This window comes from Galeopterus variegatus, unplaced genomic scaffold (genome assembly GCF_000696425.1).
Source record: "Galeopterus variegatus unplaced genomic scaffold, G_variegatus-3.0.2 Scaffold2746, whole genome shotgun sequence".
NCBI classification, from domain to species: domain Eukaryota; kingdom Metazoa; phylum Chordata; class Mammalia; order Dermoptera; family Cynocephalidae; genus Galeopterus; species Galeopterus variegatus.
In genome coordinates this window covers 75,575-94,876 of record NW_007728857.1, presented here as the reverse complement: position 1 = coordinate 94,876, position 19,302 = coordinate 75,575, and the positions used below count along the sequence as shown (strand labels likewise).

General features: G+C 39.0%; 1 protein-coding gene across 1 annotated transcript; it reads right to left on the bottom strand.

Annotated features, from left to right (window-relative positions):
* Positions 1 to 307: 307 nt before the first annotated feature.
* Positions 308 to 18,010, bottom strand: LOC103598804. The gene is made up of 5 exons (XM_008582866.1): positions 17,968 to 18,010; positions 17,568 to 17,881; positions 9,329 to 9,337; positions 5,468 to 5,681; positions 308 to 633 (listed from the first exon to the last, which is right to left on the bottom strand). Exons 1-5 carry the CDS (start codon positions 18,008 to 18,010, stop codon positions 308 to 310), a joined length of 906 nt encoding a protein of 301 aa, XP_008581088.1.
* Positions 18,011 to 19,302: the final 1,292 nt, after the last annotated feature.

Genomic DNA, 19,302 nt, shown 5'->3' with positions numbered 1-19,302 from the left:
TTTCATGTTAAAATCTGAGAAAAGAAAGGTCCCTCTAAATGGGAACACCTTATCTGAAGATGAAGAAAGTTACTTCATTCTGTGTTGCCTGCACTGAGAACATGGGAATTAGAGTCACAAAGAACAAACAGGAATTGGCCCTGGGGGACATCTGGCAGTCAGCAGAGCAGAGGAAACCTCAGATCCCAAGAGGAACCCCCCATCCCCTCTCTGCACCTGCTCCTTGGGGCACAGGAGCTGGGTAGGCCTTGAGCGCCCCCTGCAGCCCAGACCCCTCCCTTATCTTGAAGAGAGGTTTGTGTCTGGCTCACACTGACTTCCTGTCACTGTCTCTCACATGGTAGTACACACCTGTGTCCTCGGCGGTCACAGAGCTCAGCTGCAGGGAGAACTGGTTCTTGGATGTATCTCTGGTGATGGAGGTGCGGCTCTTGAGGGACGGGTTATAACCTGTGCTGCCATCAGAGTAAATGTTTCCCATCCACTCCAGCCCCTTCCCTGGGGGCTGGCGGATCCAGCTCCAACCAGCACTTGTGACAGAGACCCCAGAGACAGTGCAGGTGAGGGACAGGGTCTGCGATGGCTTCACCAGTCCTGGGCCCGACTCCTGCAGTGTCAGCTCAGACAGGACACCTAGAGACAAGGGGAGTCATGGCAAGTCTGTTTGTTCCATCCCACACCCAGGCCCCGTTAAACAACCATTTAGAACAACCTGGCTTTGCTTTACTTACTTCTATGGTCAAAGATGAGTGTGGAGTATTGCAACTTGGCTATTCAGTGTTTTTTTTTTTTTTAAGTGAATTAAATAATAAATAATATTCATAAATGCAGTAACATATAAGTAACCAGAATATGGGAGAGTTATAACAGTAACTCTTGTTAAAACCTGGAATGTTAGCTGACCTGAGGTGGGACAATGGAGGGGGAGAGAGCACACCACATCGAGAACAAGGTGAGCTCACTACTCACTAATGGGTCTCTTTATTTACACAGATGCAGAAGAGTCTGTCCTCACCTTCAGAGAAACTATGAACTTGGAGGGAGATTGATATACATTCACACTCACAGAGACAGAAATACAATTAGTGTGCATATATTTAGGTGGGTGTGAATAGGTTGCTAGTGTGTGCTCATTTCCAGGAAAGAAAGAATTAGATCTGCTGGAAAGAAAAACAAATATTGTGACATTTGTAGATGTTATTAATGACAAAAAAAGCAGCACACACTACATTGTGTTATAAGGCTAGTGGGAAGACCCAAGACAATTTGTCATGGAAACAAAACAAAAACTTAAAAATTTAAGTGAGATGTTATTGAATGTTACCAGTAATGAACAGGACAAAATAAACAATCATGAGTACAGAAAAAAAAAACAAATGACAGTGGTGAGTTTCTGTTGAGGTGGTGTCTTATTTTCACCCCTGTGAGGAGTTCAGAGGACACACTAAGGACACAGTGCATGCTGAGAGGGTGGAGGCCACGTGTTTCAGGAGGAGAGAGACCCTGTATAGGATCCACAGATTCCACAGTCACTGTGGAATGTGAGAACATGAACTATTCAGAGAAGCAGCATGTTCAAGGGTAATATTGAGTGCTCTTGAGTTTGTTGATGTTGAATGTATGATGTCCTCAGTTTGTTTGTATTTTTTAGACTCTGTCGCTAGCCTGGTTTTGAACATTGGTAATACTGAGGGTTCCTGTCCTAAGATTGTTTGACTATTTTTTTTTTACTTTTAATTGAAATACAATTGATTATACATATTATTTATGGGGAACAGTGTTGACTGTCAGTAACTGTGTACAGTATGTGATGATTAAATCAATATTGGCATATTCACTATTACAAATCATGATTATACTTTATGTTCCTTACCCAATTTCTCTGTAATCCTCTCTCCCTTCCCCTTTTCCACCTCTAGTAACCACAGGTCTGTTCTCTCCTTCTGAATGTTGAATGTATTATTGTGCTTGCTTGCTTGCTTTCCTTCCTTCTTTCTTTCTTTCTTTCCTTCCTTCTTTCTTTCCTTTCTTTCTTTCCTTCCTTCCTTCCTCAGCTCCCACTTTTGAATGAGAGCATGCAGTACTTTTCTTTCTATATCTGGCTTATTTTACTTAACATAATTTTCTCCAAGCTCATCATGTTGCTGTGAATGGCAGAATTCCATTCTTTTTTATGGCTGGGTAGTATTCCATTGTGTATATATGCCACATTTTTCCTATCCAGTCATTCATCGATGGACACTTAGGTTGCTTCCCTATTTGGGCTGCTGTAAATAGAGCTGCAATGAACATGGGAGTGCAGGTGTCCCTTCTATGATGATTTCCATTCCTTTGGGTATATATGTAGAATTGTGATTGCTGGATTATACAGCAGCAATAGTATAGCAATAGTCCTATCTGTAGTTGTTTGAGGAGCCTCCATACTGTTTTCTATAATGGCTGTGTTAATTTACAGTCCCACCAACACTGTAAAAGGGTTCCCCTTTCCCTGTACCCTCACCAGAATTTGTTATTCTCAGTCTTTTAATAATGGCCAGTCTAACTGAGATGAGATGATATCTCAATGTGGTATTGATTTCAAAGACTTTATGAATAAGATTCCAAAGGCACAAGTAACAAAAGAAAAAATAAACAAGTGGGATTATATCAAACTAAAAAGCGTCTGCACAGCAAAGGAAACAATCAACAGAGCAGAGAGACAACCTACAGAGTGGAAGAAAATATTTGCTAACTATACATCCAACAAGGGATTAATATCCAAAATTACAAAGAACTCTACAGTGAAAAAATAATAATCCAATTAAAAAATGGGCAAAGGAGATGAATAGACATTTTTCAAACGAAGGCATACAAATGGCCAACAAATACATAAAAAAAATGTTCACCATAACTAGTCATTAGAGAAATGCAAAACTCTAAGAATTTTTGTAGAGTCTTTAGGCTTCTCTCTATATAGGATCATGCCATCTGCAGACAGGGACATTTTGACTTCATCTTTTCCAATCTATATTTCCTTGATTTCCTTCTCTTCTCTGATTGTTCTGTGTTGATTAAAATGATCTGAGATGGGGCGGACCCCGTGGCGCACTCGGGAGAGTGCAGCACTTGGAAGTGCAGCGGCACTCCCGCTGCGGGTTCGGATCCTATATAGGGATGGCCGGTGCACTCACTGGCTGAGAGTGGTGTGCCCCAGGAGGAGGCACCTATCCTGGAGCGACTGAAGCAGTGAGATGGAGGGTGAAGAGGAGCCATCAAGGACAAGGGGCACACAAGGTAGAGTTTGGTGACCTCACCATCTATGCCCCTCACAGCAGCCAGCACCCTGAAGACATTGTGAGAGTTGCCTTCCCAAGGGATGATGTACCAGTCATGCTGAGGCAGGTTCTGTTGATTAAAATGATTGGAGACGTGAAGGAAGACACAGCAGACAAGATGCAGGTGAAGAGCGGGGGGCTACTGCTCTCTCAGGCAAATAGCACCGACCCAGTCGCTGTCACAGCTTTTATTACATTTAGCAAGCTAGTGCACGCAAGATAAGCATTAATGCATAAATTCTGTTATACTTTTCTCAAGAGCAGAAGGCCATTACCTCCCTTCTCAAGCACTCAGTTATCTATATTGTGTCTCCTGGGAACATCCAAAGAAAGTGTTCTCACGACTTCAAGCATTGTCAAGGATTGTTTACATTTCTTGGTCAACTCGTTTGCAAGTTCACCAAGTGAACACGTCCTTGGGTACTGACCACAGAAGTCCATTAACCATTTCCTTCATCTCCCCTTTTTTGTTTTTGCCATTTGCAGTTTAACGTTTTAGCAAAGACTCAGCTACATATTGTAAGAAACCAGCAGCAGGGGAGTCCTGCCATGGTCAATTAAGTTTACTGGTAACCAAATGCCAATTTTTGCCTTCAAGATATATAAACTATCTTTAGAAAAATTAATGTTCATGGTATGATTTAAACAAGTATATAATGAGCAATTACCTAAACATTTTATCTCACCAGTGGTTTGCTTCCAATTAATTTGTTCAATCATCATTAAATAAGGTAATCGTACACAACTGTGAACATATATGAAACTGTTTACAGTGAAGTTTAAGGAATAGTTTGATGAGGAATTAATCATACATCCAATCCATGTATATAAAGGATATAAAGATGTGGGAAGTTTCCACAAATCTTTTTGTAATGGATAATATGGTAAATGAGGAAATGGAGGTGCAAGTCCTCCACCGTGCCATACAATAGACTCATTTCCTGCAGTACTTATAATATGATTATGTTTATTTCACTTTAGATCTGAAGTGTGGCCTTTGGTCCGAGCAGAGCCAATAGGACTCCAATCAATGACATTTCCATAGGAAGTATTAACCAGTACTTGGGCCGTTTCTCCCCTACAAGTAGTCCAGGGAGCCCATTGGGGCAAGTGATTCAGAATAAGTATTTGACAGGGAGGAATATGGGGTACAGAAGCGTTTTGATCAAATGAAGAATTGTGGAAACTATAGGCACTTAACAAAAACAGTCGTCGTAACTTTCCTTACTTGAAGTATTTCTTGTAACAGTTAACCATGCCTGGGGTGCAATTTTAAGACAGTGATCACCATGTCCAATACAAATAGGAGGTCCCCCTGATCCCACTGTATAATTTATAACATTAGTCCCTTCCTCTTCAGGCTTTAAAGGTCCTCACTGGGAATGTGGTCCAGGCATCCATCTAGAGTCATTAGCATACACCAACAATGGGGCATCATACCAAGAAACAGCCTGATTAATGGGAGGATGTGGAATATAGGCCCAATAAGTATGATTATCAGCAGTGACAAAACCAACTTGAGTGGACACCAAAGCCATCATGGCCAAAAACATTGCGAATGCATTACCCCCATGACCATGTTGTTCAGTGATCTTATTTGCTTCTTGAGTCAATTTCTTTATCTGTTCTCAAGTTGGTATAGTCGCCATTTGAGTGCTTAGTAGTGGATAATGAAACATTTTTCAGCTGTTTGGGTCAATCTGTAGATCTGCTATGCCTTTCTGAACTTCTTCCATTTCCTTCTTTCTCTTTTGAGCCATTTCTCAGCTTAATCCTCTTATCCAGTATCCAAAAGGATTCAGTATCTGTGGAAATATAAGCATCACCTCTGCCCCAATGGTTAACTACCGCTGGAAGCCAAAGGGATTTGAGTGTATCATAATAATATATAGGTTGTTATAGTGGTTCACTAGATACATGTGCCCATTGTCTTTCACCTGGTGTTGAATTTTCTGCATTTCTATTCAAAAAATTATGAGTAAATAGAGCTTGAGCTATTCATCATCTTGGGGATTCCATATAGTCTCCCCCTTTTTGTTTTTCTAACAAAGATTTAAGTGTTCTATTATGCCGTTCAACAATGGCTTGACCTGTGCTATTATAAGGGATACCAGTAAAATGTTTGATATTATAGGCCTGGAAAAATAACTGACATTTCTGAGATAAATATGAAGGGGCATTGTCCATTTTTAACCGTATAGGAATTCCCATGACAGCAAAGGCCTCCAAGAGATGAGAAATAACTGCATTAGCACGCTCAGATGCCAATGGTGTTGCCCACATAAAGCCTGAAAAAGCATCCACAGACACATGAGCATATTTCACTTTACCAAATTCAGGAGCAATAGTAACATCCACTTGCCATAACTGAAAAGGAGCATTCCCATGGTCGTTGGCCTCAGCCGATAAAGGAACTGCATCTAATTTTTGACATATGGGGCATTGTTGTACTATTGCACGGGCTTGAGTCCATGAAATATGATAATCATGATGCAAAGAGTGAGCATTACAATGAAAATGGGAATGAGCCTCAGTGGCCTGCAAAACAGAACCTACAAGAGTATTGATTAATGCATTACCTTTACTCAACGGTCCAGGCAAATTGGTATGAGTGCGAATGTGCTTAACAAAAAGAGGTGAGGAACGGGAGTGAATAACTTGCTGCTTAGTAAGTGAAATAAAGCGTGTGATTCATTAGAATCAGAAGGAACAGTAACAGTTTCTATAGTTTGTACCACTTGGACAGCATATTGGGAATCTGAAAGAATATTCAAAGGAATATCTCCTACATCAATTAAAAGTAAATATATAGCATATATTTCAGCTTTCTGAACTGAAGTATGAGGACTTTGAAGGACTTTATGGTTTACTGTGTCTGTGTATCCTGCCAGGCCAAAATTGTTAGCATCTGTGAAGTAAGTTTTTGCATTAGATATAGGAGAAAATTTAACACAATTAGGACGAATCCAAGACGTTCTCTGCAGAAATTGAAGCATCTTATGTGAAGGATAATGAGATGTAAAACTTCCTAAAAATTCACTAATAGCCAATTGCCACCGTACATTCAAAACATATAAGGATTGTGTCTCCGTGAGACAAAGGCAGTACAATAATACAAGGATCTTGACCAGTTAACTGACAAAAACAGAGCCGTCCTTTAGTTATCAAAACAGAAATTTTATCTATATATGTTTCTAATGGTTTAGTAGTTTTATGCGGAAGAAAAAGACATTCAATAATATTATCTTGTTGTAGTAACACACTAGTGGGTGAATGAGGTGTATGAAAAATCACAAGTTGTAAATTTTTATAGTCAGTAATTCTTTGCAATTGAACTTGTTGGGTAATATTTTCCAATTGTTGTAACTCAGATTCGGCTTCTTGGGATAACACTCGAGGGTTATTTAAGGTTGGATCGCCCTTTAGTGTTGAAAATAAATGAGGCAAGGCATATGTTGGGATACGCAATGAAGGGCGAAGCCAATTTATAGCTCCTAATAACTTCTGAAAATCCTTTAAAGTCCGCAATGAATCCCTTCGAATTTGTACCTTTGGGGGAATAATGATTTGTTCAGTAATCTTTTGTCCTAAATAAGAAAAAGGCTGTGATTGACTATTATCCTCCACAATTAAAAGACCAAAATCCTGAAGTGTGGCACGAATAATCTGTAACAATTCTGGGCAAGAAAAAGTCGGAGGCATAGCAATTAAAATATCATCCATATAATGAATAAATTTCAAATCTGGAAATTGAACTCATAAAATCTCTGAGCTTGTTCATTACTAATTGCTCTTTTGACAACAACATGAAGCTTCATTACTAATTGCTCTTTTGACAACAACATGAAGCTGGGCCAAAAAATCAGTATAGGGTTCATTAGGACCTTGCATTATCTTAACAAAAGTTTGGGGGGATGGTCCTGAGTCTTGAATCCTCTGCCAAGCCATAAGGCAAATTGCCTTTAATTGGGCAAGGGCAGCAGGGTTCATTTGACATTGTTGTTGAAGATCAGCCCAGGCACCAGTACCTGTAAGTTGTTCCACGTCAGGCCCTCCATTACGCTGATAAGCGTTTAGGCGAGACACCCTTTCTGTTTTATCTCACCACCATGATTTAAACTGTATGTATTGAGGAGATTCCAAAGTCATATGAGCAAGTATTTCCCAATCTATTGGGATAAGTAAATTGTCCTCAGCAAAAGACATTAAAAGTCCAGTAACATAAGGGGAGGTAATACCATAAGTGGTAATAGCCTGCTTAAGTATCTTTAAATATTGAAAACTGACAGGATCATATTGCACTTGAATAAATCCATTATGAAATTCTTCAGTAGGAGGTGTTTCCTGTCTTAAAATGGGAAAATAAAAAAATCCATTAGGAGGCATGTCAGGAAGAGTCTTTTGGGGAGCCCCTGAATCAGCATCTAACATAATCTTTTTCATTTGAGGTGAATTTGGAAATTTAAAAACATGATGTGGAATGCCAGGGGCAGAAGCAGACGGAGAGATTGATTTCTGCTGTACAGCAGGGAAAGCTTGTGCATCCTGTAAGCAAGCCTCCAGTTTTTGAATAAGATCGTCCAAAACATCCAATTTTGGATCATCAGGGGGCTTAGGTAATGGTGGGTATGATTTAGATTGAATAAGACATTTCTTTTCTAATTCAGGTTTTGGAATCTCAGTCTCATCATCGCAAAAATCAGAATGATCATCAGACTCCGAATTGGGCATGGGAGGGGCAGAAGGCTCAGGAGGACTCTCATGTATATGTGAAGAAAGAATTTTCTTTTGTGGCTTTACTGAATCAGATTGAGGACGCTGACTGCTGTCATCTGAATCAGATTGAAAGGTTGCAAGGCTAAAGCCACCATGTTAAATGCTGCCCATTCCTCTGCCGATATAACTTCTCCAGCCTGACCAGCTCTCCAAAAAGCTTTACTGACCTGCCTCCAAATTTTTACATCAAATTGGTTCATATTGTCTGGAGTAAACCAATAGCAATGTTTCTGTATCTTTTTAAATAATGAAAGTAAAACCTTCTCTTTAATTTTTAATCCTTAAGACGTCAATAATGATTTCAATACTACCATACAATCACTTAACGCCGATGGTAAACACTTAACACTTAATCACATAACACTTAAACACTTAACACTGACTTCCCATTATGCCCCGACTCTAAATTTCCCCAAGAGATGGCGGAACTCTTCACCGTCCATTAAAACCTCCTCGGTCCCGTCCGTTCCCACGTCTTACCTTTTGCACCCCACGTGTGGGCACCAGATGTTGATTAAAATGATCAGAGACGCGAAGGAAGACACAGCAGATGAGATGCAGGTGAAGGGGGGGGTACTGCTCTCTCAGGCGAGTAGCCCCGACCCAGCTGCTGTCACAGCTTTTATTACATTTAGCAAGCTTGTGCATGCGAGAGATGCATTAATGCATAAATTCTGTTATACTTTTCTCAAGAGCAGAAGGCCGTTACCTCCCTTCTCAAGCACTTGGTTATCTATATTGTGTCTCCTGGGAACATCCCAAGAAAGTGTTCTCACGACTTCAAGCGTTGTCAAGGATCCTTGACATTTCTTGGTTAACTCGTTTGCCAGTTCGCCAAGTGAACACGTCCTTGGGTAACCATTTCCTTCATTTCTGGCTAGTACTTCTGATACTATATTAAGTAGGAGTGGTGAGAGTGGACATCCTTGTCTTGTATAAAAACTTTCAACTTTTACTCATTTGGGAAGATTTTGGCAGTGGGTTTGTCATATGTGGCTTCAATTGTGTTGGGATACTTTCCTTCTATACCTAATTTGCTGAAAGTCTTTATCATGAAATTTTACAATATTGAAATTATTTCATTTATTTTTTTTTCAGACCACAGTAGATGAAAACTAGAGCTCAATAACAAACAAAACTCTGAAAACAAGTGTATGGAAGTAAAACAACATTCTCTTGAATGACATATGGACCCAAGTGTTGCTTTGCATTGCTTTGCCCCCCACGGATTTGTCACCCCACTTCCCCTGGGCGATGGAGATGCAAAGGATTACTCAAAGCCCATCTCTTCTGAGCAGTGAGAGGCTCAAAAATGGTTAATCTCCTGGAACCATTCCTTGGGAAATTAACCACTTTGGGGCCTCTCACTTCTCAGAAGAGATGGGCTTTGAGTAATCCTTTGCATCTCTGTCACCCAGGGGAAGTGGGGTGACAAATCTATGGGGGGTGAAGCAACACAAAGCAACAAAATGGCACCCTGTGTGAGGATGTTCTCCATGGATCGGAGACTGACCTGCCAAGCATTAGAGAGGAATGGGATGTCCGTCCATCCCACCAAGTAAGTCCCAAATAAGGGAAACGCATTTCAGTAAGAGAATCACAGGTGGCTTTCAATTAGCTATTGTATGCCTGCGGCAGATCAAAATTAGGCTATTTCAACACTGGAGATATTTTCTCATTTTCTTTTCTTTTAAAATATGGATAATTCATTAACAAAAGGGGAGACTGAGCATACATTACAACTCCAATGTTTCCTTAAAGCAGCAGACTGTAAGTAACTGAATGGCAGCTTGTAAAACTGTTAGTGGATATTAAACAACCATGTCCTTGATGCCTCAAGGAAGGGAGCCTTAACATAAAAATTTGGGAACAAATTGGTTACTGATTAACTATGCAATGGGTCTCATTAAGGCTTCCAACCTAGCAACTAGGAATCTATGTCAGGTTGCTCTGAGACCTATCCAAGACCTTAACAAAAAACTAAGACATGTTTATGTCACCAAAAAAGGATAAAACTTAATCTTTGCCAGTGACTAAGAGAACTTTAAATCGGACAATCTAATGTAAAAGAAGTTAACATTTCTTTACAGTGTGGGTATTGTTTGAGCATGTTTTTCTTTCTTATCTGCACGATGCTTCTCTCCTCTCTTAAAAGCAGAGGTTCTTTTCTTAACTGCATGTGCTGTTCTTTTTCACTGAAGACTCTGGAGTTTTATGAAGAAAAGCAGCCATGGCACCAATCAGACCCCTTTTGGGTCTACTGCTCTGCTCCTAAAAATCTCAGGAGTCAAATGGTTTCAACTCTGATTGGTGGCTCAGCTCTTGAGCTCAGGAACCCATTTAAAAAAACAAAACCTAGACTAAGATCTACCTGTTTAACTAGATGGTCTCAAATTTTCTGGCATCCACTTGGTCATCTTGAACAGACTCTAAATTCTCTTCTAGTCTCATCTATGTATTTCTTCACAAAACCCTATTGGTAGAATTCTATGCTATCTTCTTAAAGGAAGAATATCTGCTCTGCATCTTCTTGAAAAGGCTTGCATACTTTTCTTTACAATGTAAATTTGTCATCTTGCTTTCTTTAAGGCAAGGTGAAGCCTCACCAATAAGTCCTTTGGAAAAAACACAATCTAAGCCTGACTGTCCTCTTTACCAGTGAGCTTTGTATTACATTTGAAACAAAACCTATAAGATCTTTGTTTGTTCTTGTTGTTTATGTCTGCATATATGCGTGTGTAAGCTGTGTGTTATGTCTATATGTTCATGTCTGTTTGTGTAATCATTTTATGTGCAAGGTACCAAATTGGCTTATAATTAATGTGCACTCATTAAATAAATAAGCATACTTTTCAAGTTCACGTGACTTAAATCTTCTAAAGTTTTGATAAATATATTTTCAATATTTGATTCAAACCTTTTACCTAAATGTGTCTCTAAGTCAATATGTCTCTTTGCTATCTCAGCTCTGCCTCCTGGTCATGCTGGGAGAGATAATATCTTTTAGACATAGATAGTGAATACTGCCCTCTGCCTCTCTGGATTCCACATGGCTACAAACACCACATGAAAACCTGGGACCTGAAATGGCTAGTGAAAAGAAACCTATGCCAAATATCACATAGGCCCTAGTTAGCATTAACTGATAAGGGTATAAATCTAATACACCAACTTTTTGGCTGGGAAACCATAAATATGTATTTGGTAAATTTAGCTAAAACTAAAACTGGGCTTTGTGTGATTTGCTCTGATAAATGGACACCTATTTACTAATCTGAATGTATAAAAATGTTCTTATCAACACACATTGTTGCTTGGGTTTACTAATCAAACAGGACTACCTTTGTCTTTGCTAGAGGCTTTTAAGTTGTAAACCCCACCAAAACCAAAAAAAAAAACTAAATACAAAAAAATACCTTTTTATATGTAATTTTTAGACAAATTAGGCAAATTTAACATTGATGAAAGAAAAACAAGTGTGTAAGAAGGAGGTGATTTAAAGAATGCTGTGGATGTGGGGATATGGTTATGGTTGGAGGGGCTAGAGAATAAGAAAGATAATTTTTATGTAAGAAAGCATCTGGTACAGTGTATTTTTGTCCTAGAGTAAAAGGACTGGCTATTTAGAAAGTAGAAAGTATAGGACAAAAACAGAATGTCTGAGTAAGTCTTGATGATGGTTTATGTAGATAAGTTTGTTGAAAGGGTTTTATAGTAAAAAAAAAAAAAAACAACTGGATTTAAAAACAAATTATATGTGAATTTTTCTAATAATTAATGTCAAAAGTATTCTAATACAGGGTTAGAATTTGCTCTCCTGCAATGGAACAACCAGATTTTCTTAAAAAAAAAAAAAAAAAAAAAAAAGCAAAACAAAATAACAAAAAAACACTTGACTGCTCTTAATACAAAATTGTAAAAGTTTTTCTTTGTCCCTTAGATAACTGGTTTAAAAACTTATTTCATGATAAGTTCTTGTGCTCTCTGCCTTTAAAACCCTTTGTCACTTCGGTTTTATTTTTTGTAGTAATTTGTGATCTTATTCAACTAAATGTTTTAAGCCTTTTGTTATTTAACACAGCTTTCCAACACTAAATTCTGAAACTATAAAATAACTTTGAGGAATTCCAAGGGCCCTGGAGTTTCTCAAAGGATATATGAAAGGTATACCAGAACTAATTGGCTTATTAAATAAGCTAGGCTATTTGGGAAAGCATTGTCAGTACTCAAGGTGTTATGGATATGTGTTCCAAAATCTTGTAAGGTTATTAGTTATCTGTGTCTTGTTATAAATGCTACCAGTCATAATCTTGGTTTAATTATAATTTTTAAATGGTATATCCTCAAATATTTCATGAAAAACTCTGATACAGTTTCTGACAAACTTTGAATTCATAGCTTTAAACTAAAGTTCTAAAATTCTAATGAAGAGGGCCGGCCCGGTGGCGCACTCGGTAGAGTGCAGCACTTGGGAGCGCAGCAGCACTCCCACCGAGGGTTCGGATCCCATATAGAGACCAGTCCGCTCACTGGTTGAGCATGGTGCGGGCGTGACACCGAGGGTTGTGACCCCGTTGCCGGTCATGGTACGGGTGCAACACCGAGGGTTGCGATCCCATTACCAGTCATGAAAAAAGACAAAAAGGAAAAAAAAAATTCTAATGAAGAAACTGATGGGTTTGTGAAATTGTTCACAAAAGTCAAAACAACAAAAGTTAATTGGTAAATTAATTAAAAAGAATTATGGGTTTTTACAATTTCCTTATTTTAAAACGCCGCTGGTTCTCCTAATGTTTTTCCAAATGTAAGACAACTCTCTCTCTCTCTTAAGCTATCTATAATTAACAATAGTTTGGTAAAATGTCATTTAAAACAGAGATAAAATAATTTGTTTCCTCCCTATTTGATCCCCCCCAAATTTAATAACTTTAAGTATCCTTATGATTATTATGGCAATGTAGCTATTTTTATAAATTCAATGAAAATTAACTCTCTCTCTCTATAACAGAATATAATTTAAAACTTTGGATATAAGATAGCATGTCTCATTTCCATGTTGCTGATCCCTTTTTTATGTTGCCATAAATTTGGGCTGGTGCTGCTTCATCCTGCTGTTTACCTTTCCCCCCAAGTGGGACAGATCACTGAAAGAAAGTGAGCCGAGATGCTTCTTTCAATCACCACCTGGGAAAGTGCTTTCCCAACACCAAGAGATTTAAGCAAAGAAAAGTAAAACCTTTTCAATCTAGATATTGATCATCAATGCTTTCATGAGGAATGCCTTGATCATAAAGGGGGAAATAACATCGTCTCTACAAAAGCAGTTCTCTAAATTTTCCTGGCCTTAAAGAGGGTGTTTGTAACTTGAATGAGACATCCTGTTCTTAAGTGAAAGCCTTGTAATTGATCAAAAATTTTACAAAAGACTAGATGCTTTGGAAACAGTAATGTCCTGGACAGTTTTAACATTAACAAACTCACTGAACTCAGAATCAACTAATACATGGAGCAGAATCCCTTTCCCGGAGTTTCAACAATTGCTAATTACACCCAATTCACAGCACCTGGAGTGATGCCGCTGCAGCCACCCTGAGACAATGACATCAGTCCTCACCTGAAGTAAATTAAAAGGACTTGCCATGCTAAATGATACTAACTTTGCTTTAACAAAATGCTTTTTGTCTTATCTATGCCAACCTGATCTATAGCTTTTGCTTTTCCTTTTAAATAAATAAAACGGGGGAGATACGGAATATGCTAAAAAGCATATGTACCGCACAGGGCCTCGTTTCCCAAAGCCTTGCAGTTTCAAATATTGAGCTTGCAGAGGACTGGAAATTTCCCTCAGGCTATTAGTCTCTGTTGCAAGATAAGATTTGTGGCACAGCAAGGTTGCTGGCTCAAAGACAGACTAGTTACTGATTGTTATGTAAAGATACTGAGAAATTGCTATAAGAAGGAATGTTTGCTAAGATCAAGCTTTTGTTGGTGGATCACTTAATTGTCTACTGGAATGTCATCTAGCTTGTTTCACTGAAAGTTACCAGTCTATATTGTTAAACTATAACCCCACCTTTGTTCTATTCCTGTAACTTCCTGGTCTGTAAAACAAATGCAGGAAGTGAACCCCAATTTGGCATTAATTTCCCAAGGAAGGGAAATTAACCACCTCGGGGCCTCTCACTGCTCAGTACAGATGGGCTTTGAGTAATCCTTTGCATCTCCGTCACCCAGGGGAAGAGGGGTGACAAATCCGTGGGGGGCGAAGCAAGGCAAAGCAACAAAATGATTCCTTGTGTGAGGCTCCTGGCTGGCTTGTAATTAATTATAAGCCAATTTGGTACCTTGCACATAAAACAATTACACAAACAGATATGAACATAGAGACATAACATATATCTTACACACACATATATGCAGACATAAACAACAAGGACAAAAAAGGATCCTATAGGTTTTGTTCAAGATGTAATAAAAAGCTCACTGATAAAAAGGACAGTAAGGTTTAGGTTGTGTTTTTTCCAAAAGACTTATTGGTGAAGCTTCACCTTGCCTTAAAGAAAGCAAGATAACAAGTTTACATTGTAAAGCAAAGTATGCAAACCTTTTCAAGAAGATGCAGAGAAGATTTTCTTCCTTTAAGAAGATAGCATAGAATTTCTACCATAAAGTTTTGTGAAGAAATACATAGATGAGACTAGAAGAGAATTTAGAGTCTGTTCAAGATGACCAAGTGGATGCCAGAAAATTTGAGACCATCTAGTTAAACAGGTGGATCTTAGTCTAGGTTTTGTTTTTTTAAAATGGGTTCCTGAGCTCAAGAGCTGAGCCACCAATCAGAGTTGAAACCATTTGACTCCTGAGATTTTTAGGAGCAGAGCAGTAGACCCAAAAGGGGTCTGGTTGGTGCCATGGCTGCTTTTCTTCATAAAACTCCAGAGTCTTCAGAGAAAAAGAGTAGCACATGCAGTTAAGAAAAGAACCTCTGCTTTTAAGAGAGGAGAGAAGCATCGTGCAGATAAGAAAGAAAAACATGCTCAAACAATACCCACACTGTAAAGAAATGTTAACTTCTTTTACATTAGATTACCCAATTTAAAGTTCTCTCAGTCACTGGCAAAGAATCAGTTTTATCCTTTTTTGGTGACATAAACATGTATTAGTTTTTTGTTAAGGTCTTGGATAGGTCTCAGAGCAACCTGACATAGATTCCTAGTTGTTAGGTGGGAAGCCTTAACAAGACTCATTGCATAATTAACCAGTGACCAATTTGTTCCCAAATTTTTATGTTAAGGCTCCCTTCCTTGAGGCATCAGGACACGGTTGTTTAATATCTACTAACAGTTTTACAAGCTGCCATTCAGTTACTCACAGCCTGCTGCTTTAAGGAGACATTGGAGTTGTAGTGTATGTTCAGTCTCCCCTTTCGTTAACAAATATCCATACTGTAAAAGTAAAGAAAATGAAAAAATATCTCCAGGGTTGAAAAAGCCTAACTTTGACCTGCCGCAGGCGTGCAGTCGCTAATTGAAAGCCACCTGTGATTCCCTTACCGGGGTGCATTTCGTCTCCCTTATTAGGGACTCCCTTGCTGGGATGAACGGATGTCCTATTCCTCTCTAATGCTTGGCAGGTCAGTCTCCGATCCGTGGAGAACGTCCTCACACTGGGCACCATTTTGTTGCTTTGTGTTGCCCAAGAATAAATTAAACAAATTAAAAAAATAACTCTTAAAGCTAATGAAAATAATGACATATCATATCAAAATATGTGGGACATCACAAAAGCAGTACAAAGAGGGAACTTGATCACAATAAATGCATACATCAGAAGAATAAAAAGATGACAAATAAACACTGTTATGCCAAAACCTCAAAAAACTAGAAAAACGAGAACAATCCAAACCCAAAGTTAGTGGATGGAAAGAAGGAATTAAGATCAAAGCAGAAGAAGTAAAAACCCCAAAATACAAAAAATCAACCAAACAAAAAGTTGTGTTTTTTGAGAAAACAAAATAGACAAGCCATTAGCACGGCTAACTAGAAAAAGAAGAGAAAAGATCCAAATAGCAAAAATTAGAAATAAAAAAGGAAACATTATAACCAAGACCACAGAAATACAAAGAATCATTAGAGGCTGTTACAGACAGCTATGGGCCAACGCATTTGGAAACCTGGAAGAAACAGATAAATTCTTGACACATAGAAACTACCTGGACTGAACCAAGAAGACACAGAAAACCTGAACAGACCAATAACAAGCAAAGAAGTTGAAGATGAAATCAGGAGTCTCCCAATAAAGAAATGCCCAGAACCAGATGCTTTACTGCCAAATTCTACCAAACCTTCACAGAAGAATTAACACCAATACTCTTCAATCTATTCCAAAAAATTGAAATGGAGGCCATTCTCCCAAGTTCATTATTTTTCTTTTTGATAATAGTCATTCTAAGAGATATAAGGTGATAGTTCATTGTGATTTCAATAGACACTTTTCTGACAATTAGTGATTTTGAGAAATTTTTCACATATCTCTTGGCCGTTTATTTGTACATCTTCTTTTAAGAAATGTATGTAAAACTATTTTACCTATTCTTTGAGCAGATTGGTTTTTGTTATTGAATATTTTGCGTTCCTTTTATATTTTTAATATTAGCACATTATCAGATGTATGAGTTTTCAAATCTTCTCTCCTAATCTGTGGGTCGTCTCTTTATAATGAGAAGGTTTTCTTTGCAGTTCAGAAGCTTTTGAGTTTTATGTAATACTATTTGTCCACTTTTGCTTTTGTTGTATGTGCTTTTGGGGTCATATTCAAAAAAATCATGGCCTAGACAAATGGAGCATTTCTCACATGTTTTCTACGAGCACTTTTCAAGTGTTAGGTCTTAGGTTTAGGTGTTTAATTCATTTTGAGTTGATTCTTGCAAGTGGTGTGAAATAAGGGTTCAATCTGATTCTTCCTCATGTGGCTATCCCAGTTTCCCAGCACAATTTACTAAAGAGGCTGTCCTTTCCCCATGCTCTGTTCTTGTCACCTTTATCAATGTCAATTAACTGCAATTATGTGCATTTACTTCTGGGCTCTGTATTCGATTCCATCGATTGACACGTCTGTTTTTATATCAGCACTACACTGTTTTGATCATGTGCTGCTCATGTTTTATGGTCTGTGCTTTCTTTGTCATGTGTAAGAAACTCTTGGCTGATCAGAGTTCACACATTTTCTTTTCCATTGTCCTAAGTCTCTACTCTTCCACCAACACCACACAGTCTTGATTGTTGTGTATCCTAAAATAACTATATCCATTTTTTCTAAACATTAGCCAGGAGGAGGAACTCAGACCTTCAGAAAACTGCCTCCCATTTCTCCAGCCCCAGTCTGGGTCTAGTCTTCCTGAGGCTTAAGCGCCCCCTGGTGATCCCACGTGCCCCTGCAGGGAGGTTTGTGTCTGGGCTCACAATGACTTCCTGTCACTGTGTCTGTTGCACAATAATACACGGCCGTGTCCTCGGCGGTCACAGAGCTCAGCTGCAGGAAAAACTGGTTCTTGGATGTGTCTCTGGAAATGAAGATGCAGCTCCGCAAAAAAGGGTTGTGTTTTGTGACTCCAGAATGATCTATTTCCCCAATCCACTGCAGTCCCTTCCCCAGGGGCTGGCGAATCCAGTGCCACCAACTAATACTGGTTGTGATGAATGATCCATAGACTGTGCAGGTGAGGGACAGGGCCTGTGAGGGCTTCACCAGTCCTGGGCCCGACTCCTGCAGCTGCACCTGGGACAGGACACCTGTAGACAAGGAGAATTGGTCCCTGTCAGTCACGTGCAGTCATAGTCATTCCTACAGATCCATGTTTAACATCCGAGACACTCACCTTGGAAAGCTGTCACCAGGCAAAGAAGACCCAGCAATTCCATCTTTTTCTAGACCTTATTCTGTCTTCCCACAGATCTCAGCCCTGCCTGAGGCAAGAACTGTGAGCTCCCACAGGGTGAGAGCAGAATTTTACTTCAGGGCTTGGAGAGATATTTGCATATTGGGAGGCCTTTCCTTATAGCTGGGGAGCGACTGAGTTCAGTCTCCCCTGAAAATTCCATGGCCCCTGTGGGGCATCTCTTCTTTTGAACACACATGGTATATGTGAAAATTGATTATACATATTGGCTCATTTTTATCATACCCAAAGGAATATTGGAGTGGAGGGTCCAGTAGCAAAAAAACACTTGAGGCACCCTAGCACCTGCTGAAGAAACAGCCTGCTGCAAGCCTAAGACCAGCTTTGCCAGGTACCTGATGGAATCTCCTGTGCTAAGACTAACTTTTACTTACTGCTCTCACTCAGCCGCTGAAGCCTGCCAGTTACCCCGAACTCCACTAGTGCCAATGATCATTCTTTCCAGCATTACATTACATGATTCCATTCCTCCTCCTTATAAAACTTTCAGACTTTTATTTGTTTCTCAGACATACTGAAAACCACCCAGGTTTGTGTGTGTCCCAGATTGCAACCCTACTTTTCCACATAAAACATTCTCTTAGAGATGTGTCTATTTATGTTTATTTGACTTTACCGCATGTAATACATATGTAATGTGTTTAAGAACATTTTGTCTAAGAGACACTACACATATCATTAATAGATCATAATTTCTCTATACACTCTTTTTTCTTCAGAGAAGAAGAAATTATTAAGGAAAAAAGTGGTTATGTTTTAAAGTGAATATTATCATTTCTTTAATAGTTAACAAAAACAAAATACAAACAAACAAACACACTTTGTCCCCCTTGTCTGAAATTACATTTAACATTTCATTCATTTTCAGGAAATGTTGTGGTTGGCAGACCAGCTCTCGGTGGGAGACTGCACAGGGCCCTGACTCCACAGAAAAATGAGCTCTCTTTACAGCTGTGTCTGAGTCAAGAAATACATCATTTTGCCTCTACTGGAAGGAGGGAAAGGAAAGTCTGGCTACTTGGAAGAGAATTTTTCAGCATCGCAACACACTATTGGTGAGTCCATGCTAATGAATGTCAAAGACATGAAAACTTCTGTTGCGTTCTTCCTTACATATGACACAAGCTTTCGGAGCACTTCTAGCTGACATCTTCAGTGACTATTTTTTTAAAAATCATTGAATGGAGATCTTGTAACCACATTTATAGGAGCCTTCACTGTGACTGGAGAGGCCCTTCCAATGGCAGGGACCTT

What these genes read in the sequence shown, in the direction of transcription:
- LOC103598804 (XM_008582866.1), bottom strand. Translation starts at nt 18,010, where the DNA reads ATGGAATTGCTGGGTCTTCTTTGCCTGGTGACAGCTTTCCAAG. An exon ending in CCTGGTGACAGCTTTCCAAG is followed by an intron (nt 17,882 to 17,967) that starts GTGAGTGTCTCG and finishes CCTTGTCTACAG; the next exon opens with GTGTCCTGTCCCAGGTGCAG. An exon ending in TTCATATTTATCTCAGAAAT is followed by an intron (nt 634 to 5,467) that starts GTCAGTTATTTT and finishes CCTTGTCTCTAG; the next exon opens with GTGTCCTGTCTGAGCTGACA.